At 40.4% G+C, this 25,749-nt stretch overlaps 1 protein-coding gene across 1 annotated transcript; it reads left to right on the top strand.

Moving 5' to 3' along the window:
• The first annotated feature begins 1,711 nt into the window (after window positions 1-1,711).
• On the top strand, window positions 1,712-15,088 carry arcn1b (archain 1b). Its single transcript, XM_075474137.1, has 10 exons — window positions 1,712-1,887; window positions 3,020-3,283; window positions 5,822-6,001; window positions 6,297-6,502; window positions 6,644-6,805; window positions 7,785-7,950; window positions 10,117-10,264; window positions 10,932-11,040; window positions 12,219-12,423; window positions 13,535-15,088. The coding sequence occupies exons 1-10, from the start codon at window positions 1,885-1,887 to the stop codon at window positions 13,622-13,624; spliced, it is 1,533 nt and encodes a 510-aa protein (XP_075330252.1). The 5' UTR covers window positions 1,712-1,884; the 3' UTR covers window positions 13,625-15,088.
• Window positions 15,089-25,749: the final 10,661 nt, after the last annotated feature.

Genomic DNA, 25,749 nt, shown 5'->3' with positions numbered 1-25,749 from the left:
CTCAACCCAATCCTCCATTGTAGGTGCATCTGTTTTCAGCCATTTCCTGGTGATGGCTTTTTTAGCTGCCACCAACATTATTTGAAATATGTATTTTTGTCCTGACCTTGTAATCTCCTGGTTGCTTCCAGCTTTTTAAACAATATTACTTGAACTGTCTCAACCAATCTGCACGCTGACTGACGTGTAACGGGTAAAGGGCGACAACACCTTTGGACTGCATAGCTCTGAGATATTATTGACAGGAACAAGTTACTGCTTCAACTCTTTGTATTTACTACAACTCAGCGTGCACCTCTGCAATGCTCAAAAACTTTGTTTTCAACAAATCTCATCATTTGCAGCGCTAAATGTTTTCTCATAAACCTTGATGCCACATTTCAAACTCAATAAATCTGTAACAGCAACTCACAGTTCTGTTACATTATTCTTCATCAACTTCAGTTCCTTCACAACAGCACAAAACTTCCATTAATCCAACGTAAATTTAGACAGAGCCTCCGACTCATATCACATGTCCGAACAGGTCATTTTAGCTGTCAGACTCCCGACACGGCTGGTGAGTATCAGACACTACACTTTCTTATTGAATACAAGATTTCAGCTTCTCAGCAGTCCCTGGTTGTTGTTGTCTGATTCATGTCTTCATGATGCTCCATACATGTTCAGTAGGAGACAGATGTGGACTGCAGGCAGGCAGGCAGGCACACACGCTCTGTGTGTCTGAAGCCACGCTGTTGGAAGTCGAGCAGAATGAGGCGTCGTCCTGCTGAAATAACCACGGACCTCGTAGGAAAAGACGTTACGTTGATGGCAGCATCTGTCTCTCCAACACTCCAACATCCACCTCTGCATCAGTGGTACCTTTACACATATGAAGCCATCCTTGCAACAGACACTGATGCACCCCCACACCATCCCAGACGCTGGCTTTTGCATCTTTCTCTGATAACAGCCTGGATGCTCTTTCTCATCTTTGTAAAAGCAGATGTCAGTAATTCCCAAAAGCAGCTTTCTGTCCATCTGAGATGATTTTTTTTTCCAGAGAACTCGACCATATTTCTCCACAGAGCTGACATATAGCGCCCTCTTTTGGTAAAAAGGTTTCAGTTTACATATTTGGATGCAGCCGTGGACTGTGCTGAGTGAATCTGGTTTTACAAGCTCCTCCTGAGCCTATGTGGCTGTATTGATCATGGTGACCTTCTTACCAATGCTTGTTCTGCCAATTTGTCGTGACGCTGTGTCCTACAATATGTCGATCCATTATTCTCCATACTCAGCGTATGGAAAATAATGTAAAAACAAACAACAACAAAAAAAACTTTTTCAGACGGTTTTCATCACTTCATGCAAACGAGTCCGTATTTATCAATGAAATGGTCTTTATTAAAAGTTGTTGTGTTTCCTGGGCGTTGTTGTCTTTGTTTAATGAATCATTGTGCAGTTCTCAATGGACATATGGAATTAATATTCATATTCTTAACATTCTTAATAACATCGGAAATTGCAACATGCGTTTTCACTTCATGTTTTGTGTTACACCGAACCCTGAAGACTATTCGTGGTTAGGACCTTAGGAGAGATTTGAGAGAAAGTAAACGCTTATGTATGTAAAAGTAGTCCTATCAGTCGAACTTTATTTATGCGACAAGGCCAACTTTTGGGGGCCCACGTCATTGGTTTCCACGGTGGGCTGAGCCAACGCTGCTCTTCCGGTGGAGACGTGGCTCTCTGCTGCTGCCATATTGACGGTGGCTAGCTAACAATCACTCAACTTGAAGTCAGCTGTATTCGCACACTGCCATTCCAAAGTGACTTCGGATTCTCAAAGCAAGAAACACAAAGAGGCTGAACATCGTCAGGCAGTGAAGAGAGACCAAAATGGTGAGTGACAGTCGAGAATCGAAATACTTTTCTTAGCCATTCTCGGGCCTGGCTATAATCATAACATTAGCCAACCTGGCGAGGAGCTAAAGCTAGTGGTTAGCTAGCTTCTGTTCTCCAAGACGGAAATAAGAAGAAAACCAGACATTGTTTCCCAGTTATTATTTTTTTTTACAACATTGTATTTAACTGCATATTTATGTAAATTAACCGTAATTTAATACTACAGAGTGAAAATTACACTAATTGGGGACATTGAGGGAGTAGACAGTGCTGACGTTACCCAGCTTTACAGCCTAGCTAGTTGTGTCCTGTCACTAGCCGGATCCGAGCTAACCTTACCTGTCGTCAGGTTGTACTCAGTCAGGCGACAATGTTCTCAAAATAACGTTAGTCATATATATATATATATATATATATAACTGTTATTATGGTCCACCAGGAGTGACCATCATTAACCATAGCCGCTTCATGTCCACATGTTTAAAACGTAATAGTCGTGTCTTCTTGTGTCAACGTGGAATTAATGCAGTTACCTTCTTCATTTACCAGAGTGAACTAAATTACCTGTCAAGTTTGCCTACCCAAATAGTATGCAAGCTGACTTTAGGTGTGATGAAAGCACCTGGCCAGAACCAGTCAAATGACGACCGATCCAAATTGGCCTTTGCTCTCTCAGGAAGGAACCAAAAACGCCTCTCTCCGTTTTCAGTACATTGGCCGTGCTGCTGCAATTATTTTTAGTAAAATGTTAGGTTTATACTGTAGCTGATTGCCTTAATTTTTCTCCAGCATTCTTTTTTCCACAGACTTTTGAGTGTACTGTGAGCAGGTTGAAGCAGTAATGTAAACTTAAATCCTTCCTTAAATATGATGAGATCGAAATAAGACAAAGATCTGCAGAGGCCCACACAATGTTAAGATGGTGTGTGTGTTTGTAACTGTCTGCCCTCAGAGGCAGTCATTGCTGGAAACTGGCTAGTTGAACTAAAAGGAGGACCTGACTGCTTGATTTACTTTTTTTTTTTTTTTTACGTTTTAGTTATATTTGTTTAAACTAATTCTGTGATATGTGCTAATATTGATGGTCATTGGGCGTTTTATTAGTCATTTTTTTCTCTTCACCCTCCAGGTGCTGTTGGCAGCGGCGGTGTGCACCAAGGCCGGCAAGGCCATTGTTTCGCGACAGTTTGTGGAAATGACCCGGACACGGATTGAGGGTCTTCTGGCTGCATTTCCTAAACTGATGAACACGGGAAAGCAGCACACCTTTGTGGAAACAGACAGTGTTCGTTATGTGTACCAGCCTTTGGAGAAACTCTACATGGTCCTCATCACTACCAAGAACAGCAACATTCTGGAGGACCTGGAGACACTCAGACTTTTCTCCCGCGTGGTAAGGAAAACATGGAGCCCGTCAATTAAACTGAAGTATAGAAAAATACGAGTTTGTAAGCTTTACATTAGGAAGAAATGACAAGTGGTAACAGCAGGGGCTGCAGATGATATTTAGCCTCAGTCCAGCTGGTACAATAGATTAGACCAGGGATGTCCAAAGTCAGTCCTCAAGAGCTGCTGTCCTGCAGGTTTTAGATGTTTCCCTGCTTCAACACACCTGATTCAGATCAATGCTTCATTAGCAGGCTTTTGCAGATCTTCACAATCTTTTGAAGAGATCCATTTCATGTGAATCAGGTGTGTTGAAGCGGGGAAACATCTAAAACCTGCAGGACAGCAGCCCTCGAGGAGCGGATGTGGACATCCCTGGATTAGATGTGGGGTTTTACACTGCCTGTCTGAAACGGTTTACTATTTACACATTATAGTCACCAGACTTGTTATGTCTGTTACTGACTGTAACCCACCTTACTTCAACATGCTCAAAGGCAGAGTTCATCATCACAGTGCATGTTAGTGCAGGGCTTCATTAGATGCTTATCAGTAAACGCTGTATATTTGTAGCTTAAAACTTAAAAGTGGCATTAGGAGTAATATTTTTGGATTGAATATTTAACCTTAACTGTAACGTTTAACCAAATCTTACATCTCTAGGTAAACTGTTCAATCTGTCCTTAAACTACTATATTATCTGTAAAGGATCGGCAGTCTATAATGCACCTCCTTTTAATTAACTGGTGTAATTAACTGGCCTTACGTGCGTTCCTGACTCTTCTTGCTTTGATCTGTTGTTTATTTCACCATCTGCCAGAAATACTCAAATTGTGCATATTTTGATCATGTGTACAGTATTTAAATCCAAACAACCCACTTAATTCTTAACACGTTGCTTAGAAATCACTGCATAGACAAGTTATTTCTTTATTTTTAGTCCTTTTTCCCTCCTGAAATTAACAGCAAACATTTGAGAAATGGAGGCAACTTTATATTATATTAGGCTGGCTCCCAGTATAAGATGACCAAATAAAATGAAATGGAAAAAATTCTTTAATAATTCCAAATGAAAATGATACTGTTGCAGTGACTTCTTTGTTTGATTAACACTCATCACTCCGTCAGTTTCTAGAATCTATTTAAAAATTAAAAAAAAAAAATCATGTTTAAGGATATGCAGCATGTTTTGAGGTGTATTTTGTTATTACTAAGGTTCTCAGATTTTTTTCTTTCATGTTATTTAGCAGAGAAGTCATTTGCACTTCAGAACTCTCTGTGGCACTGCTCTGAAACCAAAAAAATAATGCTATTTTACAATTCTGCAGTTATCGTTCACAAAGCGCATCACTGTGTTTTTTTTGCACTCCCAGCTGGGATTTCAGGGGGAACGGGTTGTCTAGAGCAGTGGTCCCTGTGGGTCGTTTGGTACTGGACCACACAGAAAGAATAAATAACTTACATTATTTCCATTTTATTTATTATCAGAGTGTGAACAATGTTTTATTTTGAAAAATGACCGAATTCTCTCCATTACCTCCGTCTATGACTCACTCTTGACACGTGTCAGGATGCTTGTCTCGGTCACGTGATACATTAACGCTAATATTAAACCCACAAGCTAGCAAAATGAGTAAAAAACAGACATCTTTGGAAAATTTCTTTGCAAAGGGGAAAAGGCCCAATGAGGAGACAGAAGAAGAGCCGATGGCCACTAAGAAAAAAGAAAACTGCATTTAACAGACAATACCAGGAGACCTACTTAAAATATGGATTTATCGCAACAAGTGATTCCCACGCACCAAGGCCGCTCTACATCATATGCGGTGCCCGGCTCTCACCTTAAAGGCTGGTCCGTGAAAATATTGTCTGTCATTAGACCGGTCCGTGGCGCAAAAAGAGCTGGGGGCCGCTGGTCCAGAGTGTGCACATGATGCAGAAATTACACTGCTTATTGCTGTGTTGTCTTACAGAGAGATGGAAAGCAGCAGAAAGGGAAAAACTCTCACCTGTGTGTGTGTGTGTGTGTGTGTGTGCGCTGATGATCTGGAGATTATGCAAAGGAGCTCGGTGGAAAATCTCTGCAAGAAGTCTGGAGTGAATGTTGAGGACATTTGTGTTCTTGCACGCCACCACTACAAAACAGCTCTAGAACATTTCAGGACTCCTGCATGTGTGTGTGAGAGAGGGACACACAGAGAAACCAGCTTGTTACATTAGCTTTCTTTCAACTTGGTGTGAGAATATATTAGTTATTTGTATTAGTTTCACTCCTTTTCCTAACCCTAGGTAAAAAACAAATATGTTTTCCTGAGGTTCTTGTTGGAAAGGACAAAAAACCATCACTGAACTCGTGAGCACAAGAAAATTTGGAAAATTAGACAATGTTTTAATTTAAGATGGATAATTTGAGATGAAAACCACAGATAAGTCAGTGATTTCATAGTATTAATTTTTAGGATCAGTTACACTTCAGGATGTAACGGGTAAAGATTTGCTTTGTGTACATTTTGTGATATTGATCTCTTTTGCTCTACTATTCCAGATCCCAGAATACTGTCGCGTGCTGGAGGAGAGCGAAATTTCAGAGCATTGTTTTGACCTCATCTTTGCCTTTGATGAGATTGTGGCACTTGGCTACAGAGAGAATGTCAACTTGGCTCAGATCCGCACCTTTACAGAGATGGACTCCCATGAGGAGAAGGTTTTCCGTGCTGTCAGAGAGGTGAGATCGCTCTGCTTTGTCTTCCTGTCTTCCATTGGATCTGTTTGATGAGGAAACTGGATTATCCCGTCTTTAACAAGATTACAGGAATGCTAAAATTAAATAGCTGGAAATATATTGACTGCATATTTTCATTTATGAAGAGAATCAGAACTAAAAAAAATGTACATAGGATTTAGAGGATGTTCATTACAAGGTATACATAGAGTATAGTGAGCATGGTTGATGGCATAGCTGTACAGGATTGGTTTAAAGTCCATGTACAATGATGCTGAATGTGTTTGGACATCCACAGACCCAGGAGCGTGAGGCCAAGGCAGAGATGAGAAGGAAGGCCAAGGAGCTGCAGCAGGCTCGGAGGGACGCTGAGCGCTCTGGAAAGAAGGTGCCAGCATTTGGTGGTTTCGGCAGCTCTGGCATGACCAGTGTGTCCTCAGGGTCCATAATCACAGACACCATTGTCGAGCCTGAGAAACCCAAGATCACACCAGCACCATCCCGGTACAGCACCAAGACCTAACAAGTTGCTGCTGTTGTGTTAAAATTCAAATGTTCTTTTCGGCCCAAACACTCGTTATTGATAAACTGCCAAAGCTTCGTGCTTAGTTGTTTTTTTTTCTTGTGTTTTCTTTCTCTGTCCAGATCAAGTGGACCCAGTAGGGCTCTGAAACTGGGTGCTAAAGGGAAAGAGGCAGACAACTTTGTTGACCAGCTCAAGTCTGAGGGAGAAACCATCATGCCCACCATAGGAAAGAGGGGCTCGGATGTTTCTAAAGTTCTGCCGCCACCAGTCAACGTGGAGAGGTACGGGCTCATAATGGTCGACGTTGAACCGTTTTTTATGAAAAAGTCAGTTCCTGTTTTCATTGTCTGTAGAAATATGTACAAAAGTTCAAATTGACCTCTGTGTGGGGATTTTTACAGCGCTGAATGTGTTGAAACCTTTACACAGTAAGAGACCGAGGCCGATAACCCAGACCCCACAGAGTGAAAAGCCATGTCTTTTCTGGAGGTGTTTTATTTTTTACAGCAGGACACAACTAACATTCCAGATGTAAATGTACTTTATTTATACAACCCTTTACGGACAATCCTTACGATGTACCAAAGTGCTTTACAGCAGGTAATAAATAAAGAGAAGAATAAGTAAAAACAAAATAAAAGAACAGTGAAAGCAATAAAATACAACAGTCAAATAAGGTAAGTGTCATCATACTACTGGGTATTAAAAGCAATCCTAAATAAGTAGGTTTTTAGCCTAGATTTTCATTTTCATTTTGAAAGATTCATTGGTATGCCTCAATCCCAACAACCTGCTGGTTGGAAAAGCTTTTAAAAGACTTAGGGGTGCATTTATCCGCAATAAAACAAGCTGCCTGCAAATGGAGAAAATGACAGACTGTTGCCGTTAGGAGTGTGCATCCCGCAAAGAGCACAATGTGAGCACGACATGGGATCCTGAAAGAGCTGATGAGGAACCCAACGGGTCAGCGGAACAACTGCAGAAATCTGTTGTACCTAGAAGACTAGCACAGAGTCTGGATCATTAAACAATTTCATTCCATTTTACAAAAACAAATAAAACTGGTGTGATAGTAATTGTTAGTAAAAGTCATGTTTCATCAAGAATTTAGAATGCTGCAATATTAATTTTTTAGATCAGAATGACTTTTTGGTTTGACACAGCATGGAAGGGATATTTGTTGCATGATGAACCTGATTGGACAGTCTTTTTGTTGCATGTATCGTTTATAAGTTGTGTGTGGGTATGTTTCCTCCTCAGTGTCCATCTGCGCGTTGAGGAGAAGATCTCATTGAGCTGCGGTCGTGATGGTGGCCTACAGAACATGGAGGTGCTGGGCATGGTGACGCTCAGAGTCTCGGATGATAAAACTGGACGCATCCGCCTCATCCTCAACAACAGTGACAATAAAGGACTGCAGCTGCAGGTAGGGCGGCCTCGTATAGAATGATTGTCTGTAGAAAATGTTCCGTAGTACTTGAATATATTTTGTACTTGGATATAACCTTTCTGCCTTTTGATCAGCAATAATTATCCAGATTCTCCATCTAGTTGTCTTGTGACAATTTCCGATGTTTAAGACTTCCAAGCTTGCGGTCATTTTTGAATTCATAAAGTATTATTCAGCTTAATTCAATTTCTACTTTGCTAAATCTGTATCCAAATGAGCTAAATCTGCCAACAAAAAATGAAGGCATAGCCAGATTTCTACCTGTGAACGGGGCATTAGAGGCAGTATGACACGGAGCCCCGTCACTAAGCTGTGCTTTCACATGCAGTGTAAGAACAAACCCTTCCCACTGAGTCCTGTCTGCTCTGTGCTCTACCCAGACGTTACGAGTATCTCCTGCTGCTGCTGCGAACCTCGTAGAGATGTTTTTATCAGAGTGCACAGCTTCTCACTCCTGAGTATCGAATTTCCTGCGCTCTCTTGTCATGAAACAGTCTGAGCGCATGTGCACAAATGCACACTTTTGTCATGTTCTAGCTTTTTCTTCCACTTGATAATGCACTTTCTTGGGTTAAGGCGAGACACGGCAGGCAAAAACAGTCATTTTTCATGCAGTGGTCAATTTTGAGATTTTGGGCCAGTCTACTCCTAATATGTGTTCTTTCAACCTGCTATAAAGAAAACGTTGAAAAACATAAATTAAAATGTTTGTTTTATTACATTTTGTTAACTCGCAGCAGTACATTTCGCCCGAATTTACCAAGAAGTTAGCATTCTAATGCGCCATGCCGAGCTTCGTCTATTTATTGAAGTCAGTCATGACCTCTATCGTTGTAAAGCTCTGAGTCTCCTGCACAATGATACGTCACCCAAATAATGGCACTTCCTTTCTATCAGTAACCAATTGTGAATGTCTAAAGGCGGATTTATAGCTAATGACAAAATCTCATTGGCTGCTGCTCGTTTCTGATGACGTGATTCGCTGAGATGCATCACGTGGTGGACTCTGACACTTCCGTGTTTAGCTTTCGCGGAATCTCGGGAAATGCCCCATGACACCACAACTTTCAAAGAAAAGAAAGCAACAATTGCGCTTTGCAAGATGCACTAAAAGAAAATCCATTAGATCGGCTGATGAACCATCGGGAAGCAGCTCATCTGACCGTAAACTGTCGCTAGGAAACCGAGGGGAGTTAATGACATCATACATGTCGCACGTCTCAATGAATTGATATGCGATCTTTTATTGTATTGTATTGAGCTTGTATTCTTTATTAATAATATTCTATATTATTATTACTAATGGCCTGAGCATTTATTCTGTTTTTGAGCAATTATTTCCAATACAAATGTATTAAATCCCCCTATTTAAATCTGTAAATGTCGGGTTCTCAAATCATTTTTTTGTATTTTTCCAGTATCAATATCTCAGCCTATGGAGCACCTACTAACACCAAACTTTCCAGTCATACACTTAGCAGTATTCTGAAGATATTAACAGAAGGATTTGTTAATAAATCATTCCTGGCCTGATTTATGTGACATTATAATAAAGAAAAAATGGCGAAAATCGATGTGTGTTAGGCTATGGACAATATATTTTGATTTCCTAGGTAATGAAAGCAGATATCCTGAAATCCCTCTGTATTTTTCTTTTCATTTTGTGTGTAAACAAAATGACAAAAGAAAGCACTTGGCGTCATCATATGTTCAGATCTTCTGGAAATATAAACAAATTTGTGCATTGTGAATGAGATGATGCCTAATTTGCATAATTAAACCCACACATTTCTAAAACTTTTAATACATTTTTTTTTCATACTTGTGTAAGTGATCAACTGAGGAAGTTTCATGGTGATATCTATTTTTATTTTATTTTTTTAAATATTACCCTAATCACCTGTAGTGTATCGCCGTAAAAAGTTCCTGCAAACGAAGGATAAAATTTGACCCCAGATTAAGCAGCTTTTTTTTTTTTTTTCAAGATGAGATCTGTGAGCAGTTTGAAAGATTGCAGCTTGGTTTTTTTCTGTTAATTAATCTCAATTATTATCTCAATAATACCAGATTATTATTATCTTTACCATAATCCTAAATGCAGCAAAAAGGCTGTTCAAATTGATTGTATATTCTTGTTCTTAGACACATCCCAATGTGGACAAGAAGTTGTTTACCACAGAGTCGGTGATTGGCCTGAAGAACCCAGAGAAATCCTTCCCTCTCAACAACGATGTTGGTGTGCTCAAGTGGAGGCTTCAGACCACAGATGAGTCCCTCATACCTCTAACCAGTACGTCAAAACATGTAAAGCACAGCTGTACCAATCAAAGCAACTCTGATGTGACCGAGCTCGTGTGTGTTTTTAGGGCTAGAACAACTGAATCTTATGAAACTTATTTCTTAATTGGTTAATTCATTGTTCTGTGTGTCTTATTGGGGAAGTTTTTTTAAACCTAGACCTAATTTCTGGCATGAAATACTACTCACCGATAACACTTTGGTGAAAGTTGGCATTCTTCAAACCTTTATCAGTGAGTAGATGAATGTATTTTATGCCAGAGATGAGGTCCAGGTTTAAAAAAAAAACAAAAAAACAACAAACAAACAAAAAAAACAAACCTCTCCTTTTTTTTAAAAGTTTCACATAGCAAAGACGGGCCTCTTCAAATGTAATGTTTACTCATCGTGGTATCTGTTTGCCTTCGTATAGACAGGAATAAGCATTGAATCTTCAGTTCAGCTGTCCAGTTAGTTTATTGTATCCGGAACTATTTTAGTTCATTAGATAATGAGAACCTTGGGATTTAAAGTTTATCTGGATAACTGGTAGCATCTATTCTGCTATAACTGTTGGCTCTGGTTATTCTTGACACAAAGCTAATGTACTGCAGTAATATACAGCAACAGTACTCAGAAACCCAGTAAAACTGCATTGTCACCCACATTCTTTGTCTCAGTTAACTGCTGGCCTTCAGAGAGCGGCACTGGCTGCGACGTCAACATCGAATATGAGCTGCAGGAAGATAGCCTTGAGCTGAATGATGTGGTCATCAGCATCCCCGTACCGTAAGTACATCTACTCAGCCAGTACACATGTTCTCAGTGACTTTGTGCTCCGGACTGTCGATACATCGATCACAACGGTGTGCAGCTGTTAATGTGTTATATTCTCAGAATCTATGATTTTACACGCAAGGCTTTGCACAGGTCCAAATGCTGCCATTTCACACATGTGCAACATAAGTAAAGTGTACATGGGTAGCATTTACAGGAAGCAGGACATAAGGAAGTAATAGTACTGTTTTGTTTATAGATGGTCAGTTAATAAGCTACTGGCTTATTGGTTTTAATGATTAGAATTCATATGTTTGAGCTGCTTGATGGCTCATACCATTTGATAATGTTTTCTTGTTTAGTTGTTTTTCAAGGTCACTCTGAGTTATCTGTAACATCTTAATTTATACCAGGCTAACATGATTCTTGCTTTACAATGCTAAAAATGCACTAAAGTTTAGCTAAAGCAGAAAGCAAGAGTTCTTCCAGTTAGCTGAAGGGATGAAGCCATTATTCCATTATCTCTATTTTCTTAACCATGGTGTCACAAGATCCTCCTGCGTTATCTTCTGGGTTTTTATACTTTACCTGACTCTTAGAAACTCTCTGGTCTAAGATGTCACATTGGTCTCCTAATGAATAAGGTCATGAAAACTGAGACAGCAGCATGGGTAGCAGCCTAGTTGGGTGGGTGGGCTGTGGTGGGAGCCCACCATGTTTATACTGTGATTTAGGTCTCTGGCAGAGTAGTTGTGTCACTAATTTGGACCAAAATCTACATATGGAGCATGAAGTAAACATTTTAAATTCCAACATTACATTTATGCGTCCCATTTGCAAATGAATTCAATCAGACATTCCCTTTGTGTTGAATTAGGGAGCTGGCTAGATTTAGTTCACTCAATATACAAAGGGCACACTTCCGTGGATAATGCCTAAAAGAGCTGGGCTTTTTGTTGTTGTTATGACATGTTCTACTTTTATTTCTTGTGTCCTGTGGTGAAGCACTTTGTGATTTTTATCTGTGAAAAGTGCTATATAAATAAATTTTATTACTTACTTTTTTCTTGGTAAAGAAATAATCTGACCTGAACTCGACACTGTTTGGCTCCATGTGTGTCTTCATGTCGTTTCAAAGTTTGCTAGAGCAAAGTTGTAAAGTTTGTGCGTTACCCCGTGCTCCTCGTCAGGTCTGGTGTGGGAGCTCCTGTGATCGGTGATCTGGACGGAGAGTACAAACATGACGGCAAGAGGAACCTTCTGGAGTGGTGCCTACCTGTCATCGATGCCAACAACAAGACTGGCAGCCTGGAATTCAGCATTGCTGGGCAGCCGAATGATTTCTTCCCTATCAATGTGTCCTTTGTGTCCAAACGCAACTACTGTGACATTCAGGTGGGTTCCTGGTGCGGTTAAATCTTTTACCACGTCTGCAGGAAGGTGTCTGTAAGCTCAGTTGTTGTCACGAAAGCAGAATGAAACTGGAGATCACATACATTGTGCATTCAAATGCATTTATTCATTCCTAAGATATTTTTTTAAAGGTAATCTCATCTTTATTTATCAGTTCTAACAAAATGCATTGTTTCCTGGTAAGTCCTTAAAAAATAAAAGCATGTCACTGGTTTTCCTTGTTTCTAATGTGAAGTTACAGCCAATATGTTGATAAGAAGGGTCAAGAAGTGTTGCCTACTGCCAGAAGAAATGAAGGGTACTCCACTGAAATATTATGGATATTACAAATATGGCAAGCACGTAGTGTTATGGTCTAAACTGTGAAATATTAGTTGAGACATTTTTGTGTTTATTGGATCTTTTTTTTCTTTCATTCCAAGGGTTGAAAAGTCCTTTCAATGCCATTTCCAGTGTTGTTTCCAGTCTTTAAAAAAATAAAAAAATTTGACAGTCCTATTCAATAGGACTTTGTATCTAGTCATATTCAACGACATCTATATCAGTTTCACCTTCTTTGCTGACTGACCTCCTACAGCCCCATGGCAGACACGCAGCTCCTCCCCTCACAGCTGAACACAGGATGGAGCAGCTGATGTCACCCACATAAAACTGTCTCACTGTTAATATTTTTTATTTTTTTTAAATCGTCTTTCTTACCAAACACTAGGTGGAGGCGAGAATCTGTGCATATGTGTGTCTTGTGCGAGTTAACGCCAGCGTTTCCTGTTCTGATTTCGTCTTTTGCACTCTCATGGGCTGCAGCTCTTACTGACTGATCACCCACAACTACATATACTATGTAATTACTCTTGGGACATCCGGTCTTTGTAGTGTTGGCTCATATCGTTTGATGTCTGCTAATCGAACTGAAGATTTGCATCAGATCTGGACCACTGCCATTTGTCTGCAAAGGGAAATTGGGCTGTTGATGAAATGACCTAAAAGACTCCACTAAGGACTTCACATGGAACGTCTCTGTAATGTTTAAAATGAATACCAACACTTTTGATGGGTTTTTAAAATCTTTTTTTTTTTTCTTTCTTTTCCACAGGTTACCAAAGTGACCCATGTAGATGGTGACGGCCCTGTCAAATTCTCCTCAGAAACTTCCTTTGTTGTCGACAAATACGTAATCGAGTAAAGATATTTGAAGAAAAAATAAATAAATCACCAACAAAAAAAAGTCCAAATCTATGCTACAGAGAAAGATTGAAGATTTCTTGTCTGCCACTCCTGTATACTATTTGAGACTATACATCGACAGGACTACGTCAGCCGTCTGGCGAAGCCTCCCCCTGTGGTGGAGCAGAGCAGCAGTGATGTATTTATATGTTTGTATGAGAGAGGATCATCTATATATATAGTTAACTGAACAGGAAAACCCAACAAATGCACACAAAGAAAACTTCACTGATACTGTTGTTTGGTGAGCAGAACTGTAGAGGACTTCAGACTAAGTAGAGGATGACTGCGGGGGTGAAGGAGAAGCTAGCGTCCCTCACATTGTCAATTTATAAGAAACACCGTGCCAGGAGGAAAAACAGGACCCGAGGCCTCTGCCGTCAGTCTACTAGAACGAGCGCAGGTAGTTTAGCATTCCCCACCCACTGAGAATTGTGCATCCTCCACAGCCTTCTTTTTCACTTGCATTGCTATAGCTCAGTGATGGTTGAATGGGGCTTTCTTTCTTTTCAAGTTGTCTTATCTGTAACTAGAATTATAGCTCTCACTCATTATATGGCTGTCATTCTTTAATCGTTAAACTCTTGGGATTTAATCTATTTATCTTATTTCAGATTTTTTTTTGTAAACTTCAGTTCTTTGTTGAAAAGCAAGATATGGATATTTGCTCAGCATAGTGTCTATACCGTCTATTATCATCAGCAAAGTAGTTTTTATTTTAACTCGAAATTTTTTTACCGTTTGCTGTATAATTAATCATAGTTTACCACTAATCTGAATACTGAAATTTGGCAGTTAGGACTTTATAAGGGATTCTCGGTTGCAGAGCAAACTTCCCTACCAGTGAAATCGGTGCAAAACTTATTGCATCTGTTGAAATTTCTCATCTTCTTATTCTTGTTTTGGGACACCATTACAACCACTCCTCACCTTGTTAAAAAGGGACGCCATGTTTCACTCGGGTCCACTTTAATCCAGAGATCAATCCTGACATATCGGGCTTCGAATCAGAAAGGCTTTGAAGGAGGCCCAGAAACAACAACCAAGCCCATAGTCGAGCTCTCTGCCCCTCAAGAGAATTTGGAAGTGAGCAGGAATCGGGCTTGTTATTCCACCCACTCCGGTCATAATGTCAACGGGGGGCTTTCTGAAGCCCTCACAGTAAACCAAACTGCTCATCCACCCAGTCATCCTTTACTTGCATTCTCATAGTCCATCAGTTATTCAAAACGTAACATTTGTCTTTCATGTTTTGTTTTTCTTTTGTATTCCCCCAAATTTCAATTTAGCAGTGAATGTGGGGTTGAAAATGACTAGATTGAGCATTTTTAACATAATTGCTGAAGGGGAATCTTAACATTCCAGTGTACAATTGGGGGAAAAAAAAACTTTAATGGAATAAAATGTATTACTGAAAATGTAACGATGACTTTTGTCTTAATTAGCACCAGACTCTGCTCATGCCTCACTCTGGCACTGTCTGCGAGGGTCTTAAAAGCCAGACCGAACACAGCTGTTGGCCTCCCGTTGTTTTTATGTCATCAATATGGGAACATCTGTTCTTCCCCCTTTCTTTTTTTTTTTTTTTTTATCTGCAAAACTCTTGCAGGAATACTGATGACCTGTGAGAATTTTTTTTTCCTGTTTTATTTCTTATCTGTACAACTAAGGGAAGCATGCTAGAATTAGCTTGGTTCTGACCCATCTATTCATACACCCACTCCTGTATCATTCATTTATTTTTTTCCTGTCTTTAAAAAAAAATGCCTCTAAAGGTAGAGAAGAATGAGCTAAGATCCTGTGGGATTTCAGGTCCAGACTGATAAACAGGTGATGACTAACGGGCCAGATGTTGTGGTGGTTGGCAAACAACAGAGGACGGCAGGAGTGACAGATGTAGCAATTCCAAGTGACTCAAACATCAGGAAGAAGGAACACGAGAAGCTCAAAATATCAAGAGCTGAGGGTGGATGTTGAAATGATGTGGGAAGTGAAAGCAACATTGTGTAATAGCATCACCCAGTACAATGATCATGAAACTGAAAGTGGCTCCAACAGATCTCAGGAACAACATCAAAGATTTCGGTCCGGGGGGAGTGGATGAGATGCGCCCGGAAATGCTTAAGGTTCTGGATGTTGTGGGGCCGTAGTGGATGACACGTCTCTGCAATATTGCATGGACCTCGGCTACAGGCAAACTGGTCCCTATTTTTAAAAAAGGGGATCGGGGGGTGTGTGCCAACTACCGGGGTATCGCACTTCTCAGCGTCCTTGGGAAAGTATGCTGGGGTGCTGGAGAAGAGTCTCCGCCCGATAGTTGAACCTCAGATTGAAGAGGAACAATGCAGGTTTGGCCCTGGCCGTGGAACAATGTATCAGCTTTGGGAGTTTGCTAATCCAGTCTACATGTGTTTTGTGGACTTGAAGAAGGCCTAACACCGCTAGTGCGGGCTGTTCAGTCTCTATACCTGGCATTAAGTCTGACTCGTTGGGGTTGTTGACTCTGCCAAGGTTGTGCCTCGTCTCCACTCCTGTTTGAGATATTCACGGACAGGGTGTCGAGGCATAGCCGAGGTCTGGGGGCGTTGTGTGTGGTAGTCTGAGGGTTTCATCGCTGCTATTTACAGATTATGTTGTCCTTTTGGCTCCATCACATAACTGCCTGGAACGGTTTGGTGCTGAGTGTGAAGCGGTTGGTATGCGGATCAGCACCTCAAGTCTGAGTCCATGATCCCGTCACTCAGTGGGGTTACATGGCACTATAAAAATCGGATTAAGGGCTAAATTGCAATAAGACTGAGTTATTAAGTTCATGCATACACCTTAGAAAAATTGGACCGGATCGGGTTACTCGCGATCGGATTAAGACCCCAAGATAACTCGGTTGAAAGTCGCACTAAACATGCTTGTAGGCGGTGAAACACGTGGTGAATTGGACTTTGTGTTCTGCGCATGCTCAAGATTTTTTCCCGGGATCATGAACCGGAAATCAAAGGAGACGATATTCCTGTTGTCGCCGCCATCGGAAAGAAACAAACAAAGCGATGGAGAATGCTCCGTTGTGCATCGCGTTTGTGCAACAAGCAGCTCATCACAGACCAAATGTAGAGGGACGTAGCTTCATCTTGCTCTTCGTTTGCCATCTTTCTTGAATGCCTGAGTTTGTTGTTGTTGTTGTTGGTGGTGAAGAGGTCAACAGGAAGTGGCTCTATTACCACTAGTTGAAATGGCTACAGCGCCACCTATCGTACTGGGGTCTGACATGCTTTGTGCCAATGATTCGATTCATTCAACGCCATATATCCAATGATAATTACCCTTGCTCAAATAAGGAGCGTAAACCAACTATAGCTATAATCGAATTAATCTCATCATGTGGACCTACTCATGGAAAAGGATGGCATGCCCTGTCCAGGTGGCGAGAGAGAACCTACCCCAGATGGAGGAGTTTAAATATCTTGGAGTCTTATTCTTGTTTAGTAGGACTGTTGTGGTGAAGAGGGAGCTGAGTCACAAAGCAAAGCTCTTGATTTTCCTGGCAGTTTACATCCCTCCTCTCAACTATGGTCATGAACTCTGGATCATGACGGAAAGAATCCGGGAGAGACTCAAAGTAGAACCGCAACTCCTCTGCATTGAGAGAAGCCAGTTGAGATGGTTGGGGCACCTGATCAGGATGCCTCCTGGTCGCCTTTCTTTGGAGATGTACTGGGCACGACCAACTGGGACAAGGCCCCGAGGTCGGCCCAGGAGCCGCTGTCTCTTGATTGGCCTGGGAACGGCTTGGGGTCGCCATGGATGAGCTGGAGGAAGTAGCGGGGGATGGGGATGGGGATGTCTGGGCTGCTCTACTCTCCATATTGCCACCGCGACCCTATGTGGACTAAGCAGTTAAGAAGATGGATGGATGGATATATACATGTATATCCATCCATCCATCCATGTAATGATATTGAATTAAAAGTGCACTTGGCACAGGGGTCATTTGATGCCGGAAGTGTAGAAAATGTTTCACAGACTTTGTAAGCTGATGAAATGTCAAACAACACTTATCGTGTTAAAAAGGATCCAGAGGAAGGAGATTCATCCATCCATCCATTTTCTATACTTGCTTAATCCAGCTCAGCGTCGCTGGAGCCTACTTGGCGCGAGGCAATGTACACCCTGGATGGGCCCCCAGTCCATCACAGAGCCACATACAGACAAGCAACCATGCATGTTCTCTCTGAGGTCAATTTTTCCAGTTAACCTAAAATGTTTTTGGATGTCAGCGCACCCAGAGAGAACCCACACATACACAGAAAGGCCCCAGCTGGGATTTGAACCAGGAACCCTCTCGCTGTAAGGTGACAGTGCTCAGCACCGTGCAGCCTAGAATGAGATTCAGCTCAATAGATATTATAGAATTAAAGCTATCTTGTACTGATTTGGTAGATGCTGAGCTGAGCAACAACAGGACTCTGTTAAATTAGATGGAATTTTAGGCTGGCCTACAAGCACTTTTTGTGGTGGTGTTCGCATAAAAAAAAAGGTCAAAGGTCAAATAAACACTGATTTGAAACTTTACTTTAGCTGCATCTGCTATTTCACTTTGGGCTGATGCTGACATCATATCTCAAAGCTGTTATAGGCCGACACCAACGGTGTCCGAAAACCTCGTGCACGTTTTCTTAAAACAGTTACACGTTGTTAAAAAATGCTACAAACGATAACTCCTAATCTTAGCATTTAAAAGTTTAAACAAAACATGGAGTAATGGACTGACAATGAAATTTGGACTTTACAGGAGGGTTTACAAGAGGGTCAGGAGGGTTAGAGGTTTGGGTTAGGGGTTAAAGGTCAGAAAGCAACAGCTGTTTTGTTCTGTACTTTTGCCCAAGAACTATACATAGTAACAGTCTTTGAGAAATGTTAACACAGACCTTCTCATTGTAGATTTCCATTTAAAATGATCTGTATGTATGTATGTAAGCCTAAGCATTCTGTAAATGGTCCGTCTATCAGAGGATTTCTGTTCTCATGTGTCTATGCATGAAATCTGGACGATATCTTTTAACTTATCTAGACTGTTGCTTGTTTTTAAATTCATTTAAATGATTTTATTTGTTTCTCTTTATATTATTTTATGTATTTTAACACTTCTTCCACTCCCTGCTGCAATGCTTTTATTTTATGTAAAGCACTTTGAATTGTTTGTACATGAAATGTGCTATATAAATAAATAAATTTGATTTGATTTGATTTTGATTTTGGGGAGTCCCAAACGCAGAGAACTAGCTGCCAACATCAAAATCCCAGTTCAGTCTGAACAGTGTCTTACAGAGCTCAGAATACGTTGTAACTTTTTAAAAAATGGATTCATTCCAGTAGCAGATTAGGGAACATCAGTTGACTCTGTGTTCTGTCCACACAGATGAATTGTGTGATAGAGGATGCTGAACAGCTGTGAAGACAAAGGTGAGTCAGATGTTGCAGCACAACAGATGGGTAGATGGGGATGTGCAGAGGGTGGGGGCATTCCGGGGTCAGGGGCGGCGAGTTTAAGTCAGCTAACAGCCATGTTTGGTGTACTGGGCGTTGGAGGATGGGGTTGTTAATAGCAGCCCCCCCAGTCATAAAAAAAAAAGGGTGTGTCCTTTTCCGAATGAATGAGTACACTGATAAGCTCTGCAAAAAGGGTCTCAGAGGAGGGAGAGGTGGGGGTTGAGGGGAAGGCAGACACTGTTGACTCTGCATGTTCAAACACACAGTCGGCAGACAGACAGGCAACGGGACATCCACAGATTCTTTCTGGATGTTTAGACTGGATTTGGTGTAAAAGGGAGCGACTGGAAGGAGTTTTAATGAGCTTTAAAGTGCTCTCCTTAATGGAGTGTGGAGTTGGAAGTTTTCCAACTTTTTGGATCTGTGAACATCCGTCTCTCTGGACTCAAGGAAGATGCTCAAGAAAGTGCGATTCATGGTAGGAAAATCAAGTTTGTGTGTCACTCCTTAATCATATCATGCTTCTGTGGAGGTCTTCTGTGTTTTCATTTCACTGATAAAATTCAAAGTCTGGTAAAAAGAAGAAGCAACTTGTAAAATCTGTTTACAATCCAGAAATAATTTGCTTGGACATCCTGAGAATGGAAAAACACAACCATCCCATCAGATATTATTTTAACATGAAAGCTGCTTGCCGAGCACATGCGATCCAACGGCTTTGTTTGCAAAGAGAACCTGCAGTCCAGTGTGTGACTGCTGGGCCTCTGTTGACTCGTGTCTGCAGTTCAAAGGGAAATCCTGCTGCTTGGACTGAGTGGTCGCATCGCGGCTATAATTACAGCTCAGGCCAGGAGGAGCTTCAGCTGCTGGCTCGCACCAACTTTAAACTAAAAGACAAATAAAAATGAAGCAGTTTTATTCTGTAAGCATCCCTGAGCATCTTTCTTTAAGACGCACTTGCTCTTGCACTGTGCACTCAGACTTTTTTTTTTTTTCTGGGTCTGTGGCTCTTCCTGTCATCCCAGACTGACTCCATGAACTTTGGATAAGGAGTCTGGTGGGTAATGTCATCTGTGTCGCACTACTAATTCTACTAATGACAGTTCTTTATCACATTTGAATCTACAATTATAAATTTAATTTAATAGAATTAAAAACTGACTGCAACAAAGTACCTTTTTTTTGTAATAACTATTTGATTTGTTCTGTTGGGTAAACAGTCTGCAAAGTCAGAGCTCATTAATGAATGTAGCAGCTTTCATGATCATGTGATCATCGGTACTGTCACAACTGACAACATATAATGTTCACTACTGTTGTAGCATTATTTTACCTGAGAGATCAGATGCAGTGAAGCACAAATGAATGAACCACTGTGACACAGCGACAAAGCCTGTTATCTTTCTCTCAGTTTCCACTCTCACCTGTTAGTGCCAGCTGTTGTGTGACTTTTGCTGAGTTGTCATGTTTTTGTCATGTTTTTTGTCATGTGTAAGAAAGTGAGAAAAGGAAAGTACACTTTTATGTCTTACATAAGAGCAAAGAATTAGTGAAACGATATAATTATAATATGGGTACTAGTTTTAAGAGCAAATCACAAATCCACTAAAGAAATCACAACAGACGTGCAGCCCCGTCTGTATCTACTGTTACATTGTTCTGCCAAGATCTCGTAACTTTCAGACCGGTGCTTTTATGTATTATGTAACATGACAAATAATGCAACACATAGCAGACTGACACACGCAAATTGTTGCATGAAAGGAGCCACAAAGTCACGAATCATGGACACTTGTTTAGTTTGGTCTTTTTGTGTTTGTGTTGTATCTGTTTACGTACAGTTTGTTCTTCTCTGTGGCACATCACTGTTTGTTTGGTCACTTTGTACTCATAATGTGTCGGATATATTTCTTTTTCTGTTTTGACTCTTATTTCATTCTTTGGTCTTGGTTTTGTGCATCTTTGTAACCATTTTGTGTTACAATTCTTTGTCACCTAGTCCTTCATCTTGTGTTTCGTTGTGGTATGATTTAATATTTCATCACGAGGTGCTTCTTTTTGGGTCAGTGCTAAACTGGTGTGTCTTTAAGGCCATCTCTTAGTAGTTATTCACTGTCCCCTGTATGTATTTATGTAGAACCCCTGAGTCAAGCATAGTTATTTTCTTTATAGCACCAACCTGTGTGACCCTGAGCTCTTATTCTGTGGTTTTGACAGAACGCTTTGTACTGAGGGCAAAGCACATCGGAAATTCAGACAGTCCCAGGGAGGATATTGGAATGAATTCTGTATCCAGATGTGGAATTTCCTCTCTGTGACCATTTTGTTGGGTCTCGTCTCACACTGCTTTGTTAATTCTCCCGGCGACCTTTTTCCCAGGGTTAGGGTTTCCCAGCAACAACAGTATCTCCAACCCCTTTGACACCCTTTCTTAGTTCCAGTTCATACTTGTAATTAATGGAATGTGTCACTTTCCTAATTTGTTGGTAATTAAAGCACATTTTAAGGATATCCCATCAGGTATAAAATGATCAACACATAATCTGCTTCATTAAATCCCCTTTCTGCACATTTCCATCTGGTTTACCTCTCATTAGGTGTCATATCCCATTGGGTTCTGCCATACTGTCTGTAAGTATATTACATTTTAGTGGAATAAAACCTGAACCTCTGTCTCACATCTAGTGTGAGCAAAATGTATTTATTTTTTCACACAGGGGAGCTCCCATGATAATCCCATTATGTTTAATATCTGTAGACAGACTGCTGCTGATTTGTGTGGTCAGAGATTACTGTAAGCAGAATCTGTCGCAGACACTAGATGGCAGTGCGGCTCTGCTCTCCACCTCAAACAGCATCGTAAAGGAGAGATGCCTGGAGCTAAACTCTCAGTAATCCTTCTGAACATCAGCTCTTCAGACATCCGTCTAAATCAAACCACTGCTGGCCATTGTGAAGCACAGGCGCAACCTTTCAGCTTTGAAACACAGAGCATGACACGAAGACTGACGGGAAAGTTATTGTAGGGGATACTCAATCGCTGTTGGGTTAAATATTTCTGTGGTGGACTTGATATCATTTGCTTCACGGCCAGCATGTGGGAGTGATCCACTGCTCATCAACAACAAGCACATCCTGGCTAAAAGTGATGACCCATTTCCGTTGGATCTTTACATTTCTCCTCCTTGTGTTGGGCCTGGTGATTGAATTTCGAACACAGCTGACGGTATCAGAGATGTGCAGAGACATCCCAACATTTTGTTCACCAGCCGAGATACTCCAGTCGTCTCAAAGGATCGAGTCAGCGCCCATTGAGGCCTTTGATGTTCATAATGAGCACTTCCCTCCGCTCAGCCCTGCAGCGCTGTGTTGTATGTTTCTATAAAGGCGTTAGGATTTGAATGGGTGTGTGGGTGCTGGTGCGGTGTAGACGAAGAGGGGGGCAGGACAAAATATGCTTTTCATTAAAGATGAAAGGAGAGAGAGCTTTTACTGTCTTAGACGTCTTTTTATTTCAAGAGTTAGGGCGTGTGTGTGTTTACATAAAAGAGAAATTTACCTTTGACCCTGGTGATTTGGGGCTACCTGCAGGCTCACTCATGCGCTGTGACTGCACTGCATGTGTGGTGTGGTGCCTTTATACTCAACAACAAAGAGATTAGGCTGGCTTCCACATCATATTGGCTAACATCGTTCCATCAAACAAGCAACAAAAAATATTTAAAGCTTGCGCCTCTCTTTGTATATTTACTGCATAAAGTTGTAGACCGTAACCACTTCCATGTTCTCAAATCCTGAAGTTTAAGCATAAATCTACAAGATTTTGGACATTGACAATGTTTGTTTAAAAAAAATGTAGTGAAGAGCTGTCGAGCTATCCAAGGGTGTACAATGCCTCAGTAACCCTGAATTGGATTAAGCAGCTATAGAAAGTGGATGTATGGATGGCAAATGTAGTGGAGTAATGGGGACTTTGTAGAGAGTAAAGCCACTGTCACTTAGTTAGGTTTTTTTGTTCAATTTTTTTAAGGATTCCCAGAACTGTGGTGAAATCAGGTGAAACCACATCCAAGTTTCATACATATCAGATGCAAGATATGTGTATGTATATATATATATATATATATATATATATATATATATATATCTATATATATATATATATATATATATATATATCTATATATATATATATATATAGATATATATATACACACACACACATATATATCTATATATCGTTCTCTGTCAGTTTGATCAGGATGGTTTTTGGGGCATAACAGCCCAGCTGTGTGATTATGGCTGTCAGATGAGCGTACTTTACATTAATCAAGATAAATCTCAGCCAGACAGGCATGCAATAAAAGATTGAGCTTTTCCAGTTTGAGAAATTTTAGGCCTATGTTGTAAAATCTATACACACATACTGAAATGCAAGCTCCACGACCCTGAGTTGGATTAAGCTGGTATAGAAATAGAGTCAGAGGATGGATGGATGGATGGATGGATGGATGGATGGATGGATGGATGGATGAAATGCAAGCAGTGGTTCTGGCCGGTATTTAAACTTGCTGATAAAGTGGTGAGGCTAACTAGATCCAGTGCAGTTTGGGTAGTGTGGAACCACGAGCTGTGGATAATAATGACTATCTGTAATAGTCCTGCTGTCCATCAGCACACACCACTGTGGACTAGAAAAAGAGAAACACACTATGAATTTGAGTCTTTTTTTCAGATTCAATATAAATTAGATTTATTCTGTTTTCAGAAAGTGTGTTTAATTGTTTTGTGTCACAACCACCAGATCGTTACCCCAGCACTGCTTCTTAGTTTGTCTGGGTATTTTTATGTTGTGTCTCTCATGAACAAAGTCAACAACATAGTTTATTGCAGCTTTCCGAGCTTTCCAAACTATCCGAGTAAAGTTTTTGTCCTTTCAAAATCAAACATACAAAGTCTTCTTACCCTGTTAGGAGATGGAAAACAGGGGAAAATTGTGATAATTTTTAAATGGCAGTAATTCTGAGCTAATGTAACTAACTTGTCCTGTATTGCCACTTTCTGAAATTTGCTTGTTTGCGACATTCTTTTATGTGATTCTGTTTCTTTTATGCAAGAGAAACAATTTATAGATTACACTGACCTATGGGAGAGGGTAATATGTAACAAAGAATACTACGTTTAAAGGAATAAGGATTAAAAAGCTACAAATTTGCTATTGCATAAACAAAGTAAACACAAAACTGGCTACTTTTGTCACTTAGAGCTCAGTTACAGCACTTTTGAGGTTACTTTGGCCAGACAAAGCACAATGGCCTTGAGCTTTGCCTAACTTATTTTATGTCATGTGTTGTATGGGCCAGATGTGGCCCAAAGATTCAAGATTCAAGAGGGTTTATTGTCATTCCAGCCATATACACAGTACACAGTGCAATGAAATAACGTTTCTCGCGAAGTTTTCAGTGCAACAAACAGCAACAACAAAGAACAGCTGGGACAACAAAGACAATACTAAAAATGCTACAAGTAACTGCAAGTGTGGTGCAAACAAAAAAAAAAATGTTTTATTTAAAAAATGCTTTAAATGTTTTTTAAAAAATGTCATAAGCCTACTTTATCAAGGGTAAGTGCAAATATTGTAAGACCTAGGTGTGGCCCAAAAGCCCAAAGACATTGCAGATTTGGTCCATGTCTGGTGGATATGTGGCTGATTATAAGCTGGCACACTCTGAGTAAATGGCATCATTCAAGGGCCAATATTGTTCAAAGAAACTGCTGATGTGGGCCATGTTTGGACCAAACATTTTTAATGTAGCTGCTCTGATGAGGAGGCCCTAAAGACGGGGAAAACTACTGGCACCAAGCCAAAACAAAATAAAATCTGAACCAGTGTATATCCAAGTTCCAGAAAGGGAAAGGGTGGCTCAAAGTTGATGTACCTCTGAGCAAGAATTGGATGAAGGTACAGAGCCAAACCAACATGCAAGGTGACACTTCCCTGATTCACTATCTGCTTTGTCAATAGAAATGAGCAAAGGTGAGTAATGATGGCATGACAGAGGTATTTTTAAGTTGAAATACGGACCAAAGTAACTGTTTTACAAAGCCAAAAACCAGTCAGAACATACTTTTCATCATATTCATCAGGCTATATTGTGCTGTAAAAAATTATTAATTAAGAAAAATCTAATTCATAAGTTTGCCAAGCTAAAGCACTGCAAATCTATCCTGTTATGGTAAAGCTAGATGGTGAGATAGCTACAGATAGCATTTGATGAGATAGATTCCCTTATTAATCCCTATTGTTCTGTTAGTGATTCAGATGAAAACAGAAACCAAACTAACGCTGGCGATTTTTTTCCCCTGAATCTCGAACAAATGAAAGTTTAAAAGTAATCTGTAGTTCTTTTTAAAAAATAAAAAGTGATTTAATTCAAGTGTTAACCATGTATCCATCTTTTCCTCTGCTTAGCCAACGAGCCTAAAATGCAAAAGATCTTTCTTTTGTTATTGCTCTTTCTTTTAGTGGGGCAGAAAAGATTCTGAGAAGTGTATAAGAGGGAAAATGTGCTTCAGTGTAACAGTACTTCCAGTGTGAAA

Source organism: Odontesthes bonariensis, chromosome 9 (assembly GCF_027942865.1).
Source record: "Odontesthes bonariensis isolate fOdoBon6 chromosome 9, fOdoBon6.hap1, whole genome shotgun sequence".
NCBI lineage: Eukaryota > Metazoa > Chordata > Actinopteri > Atheriniformes > Atherinopsidae > Odontesthes > Odontesthes bonariensis.
The sequence above is the reverse complement of the archived record's forward strand: the minus strand, read 5'-3'. Positions and strand labels throughout refer to the sequence as shown.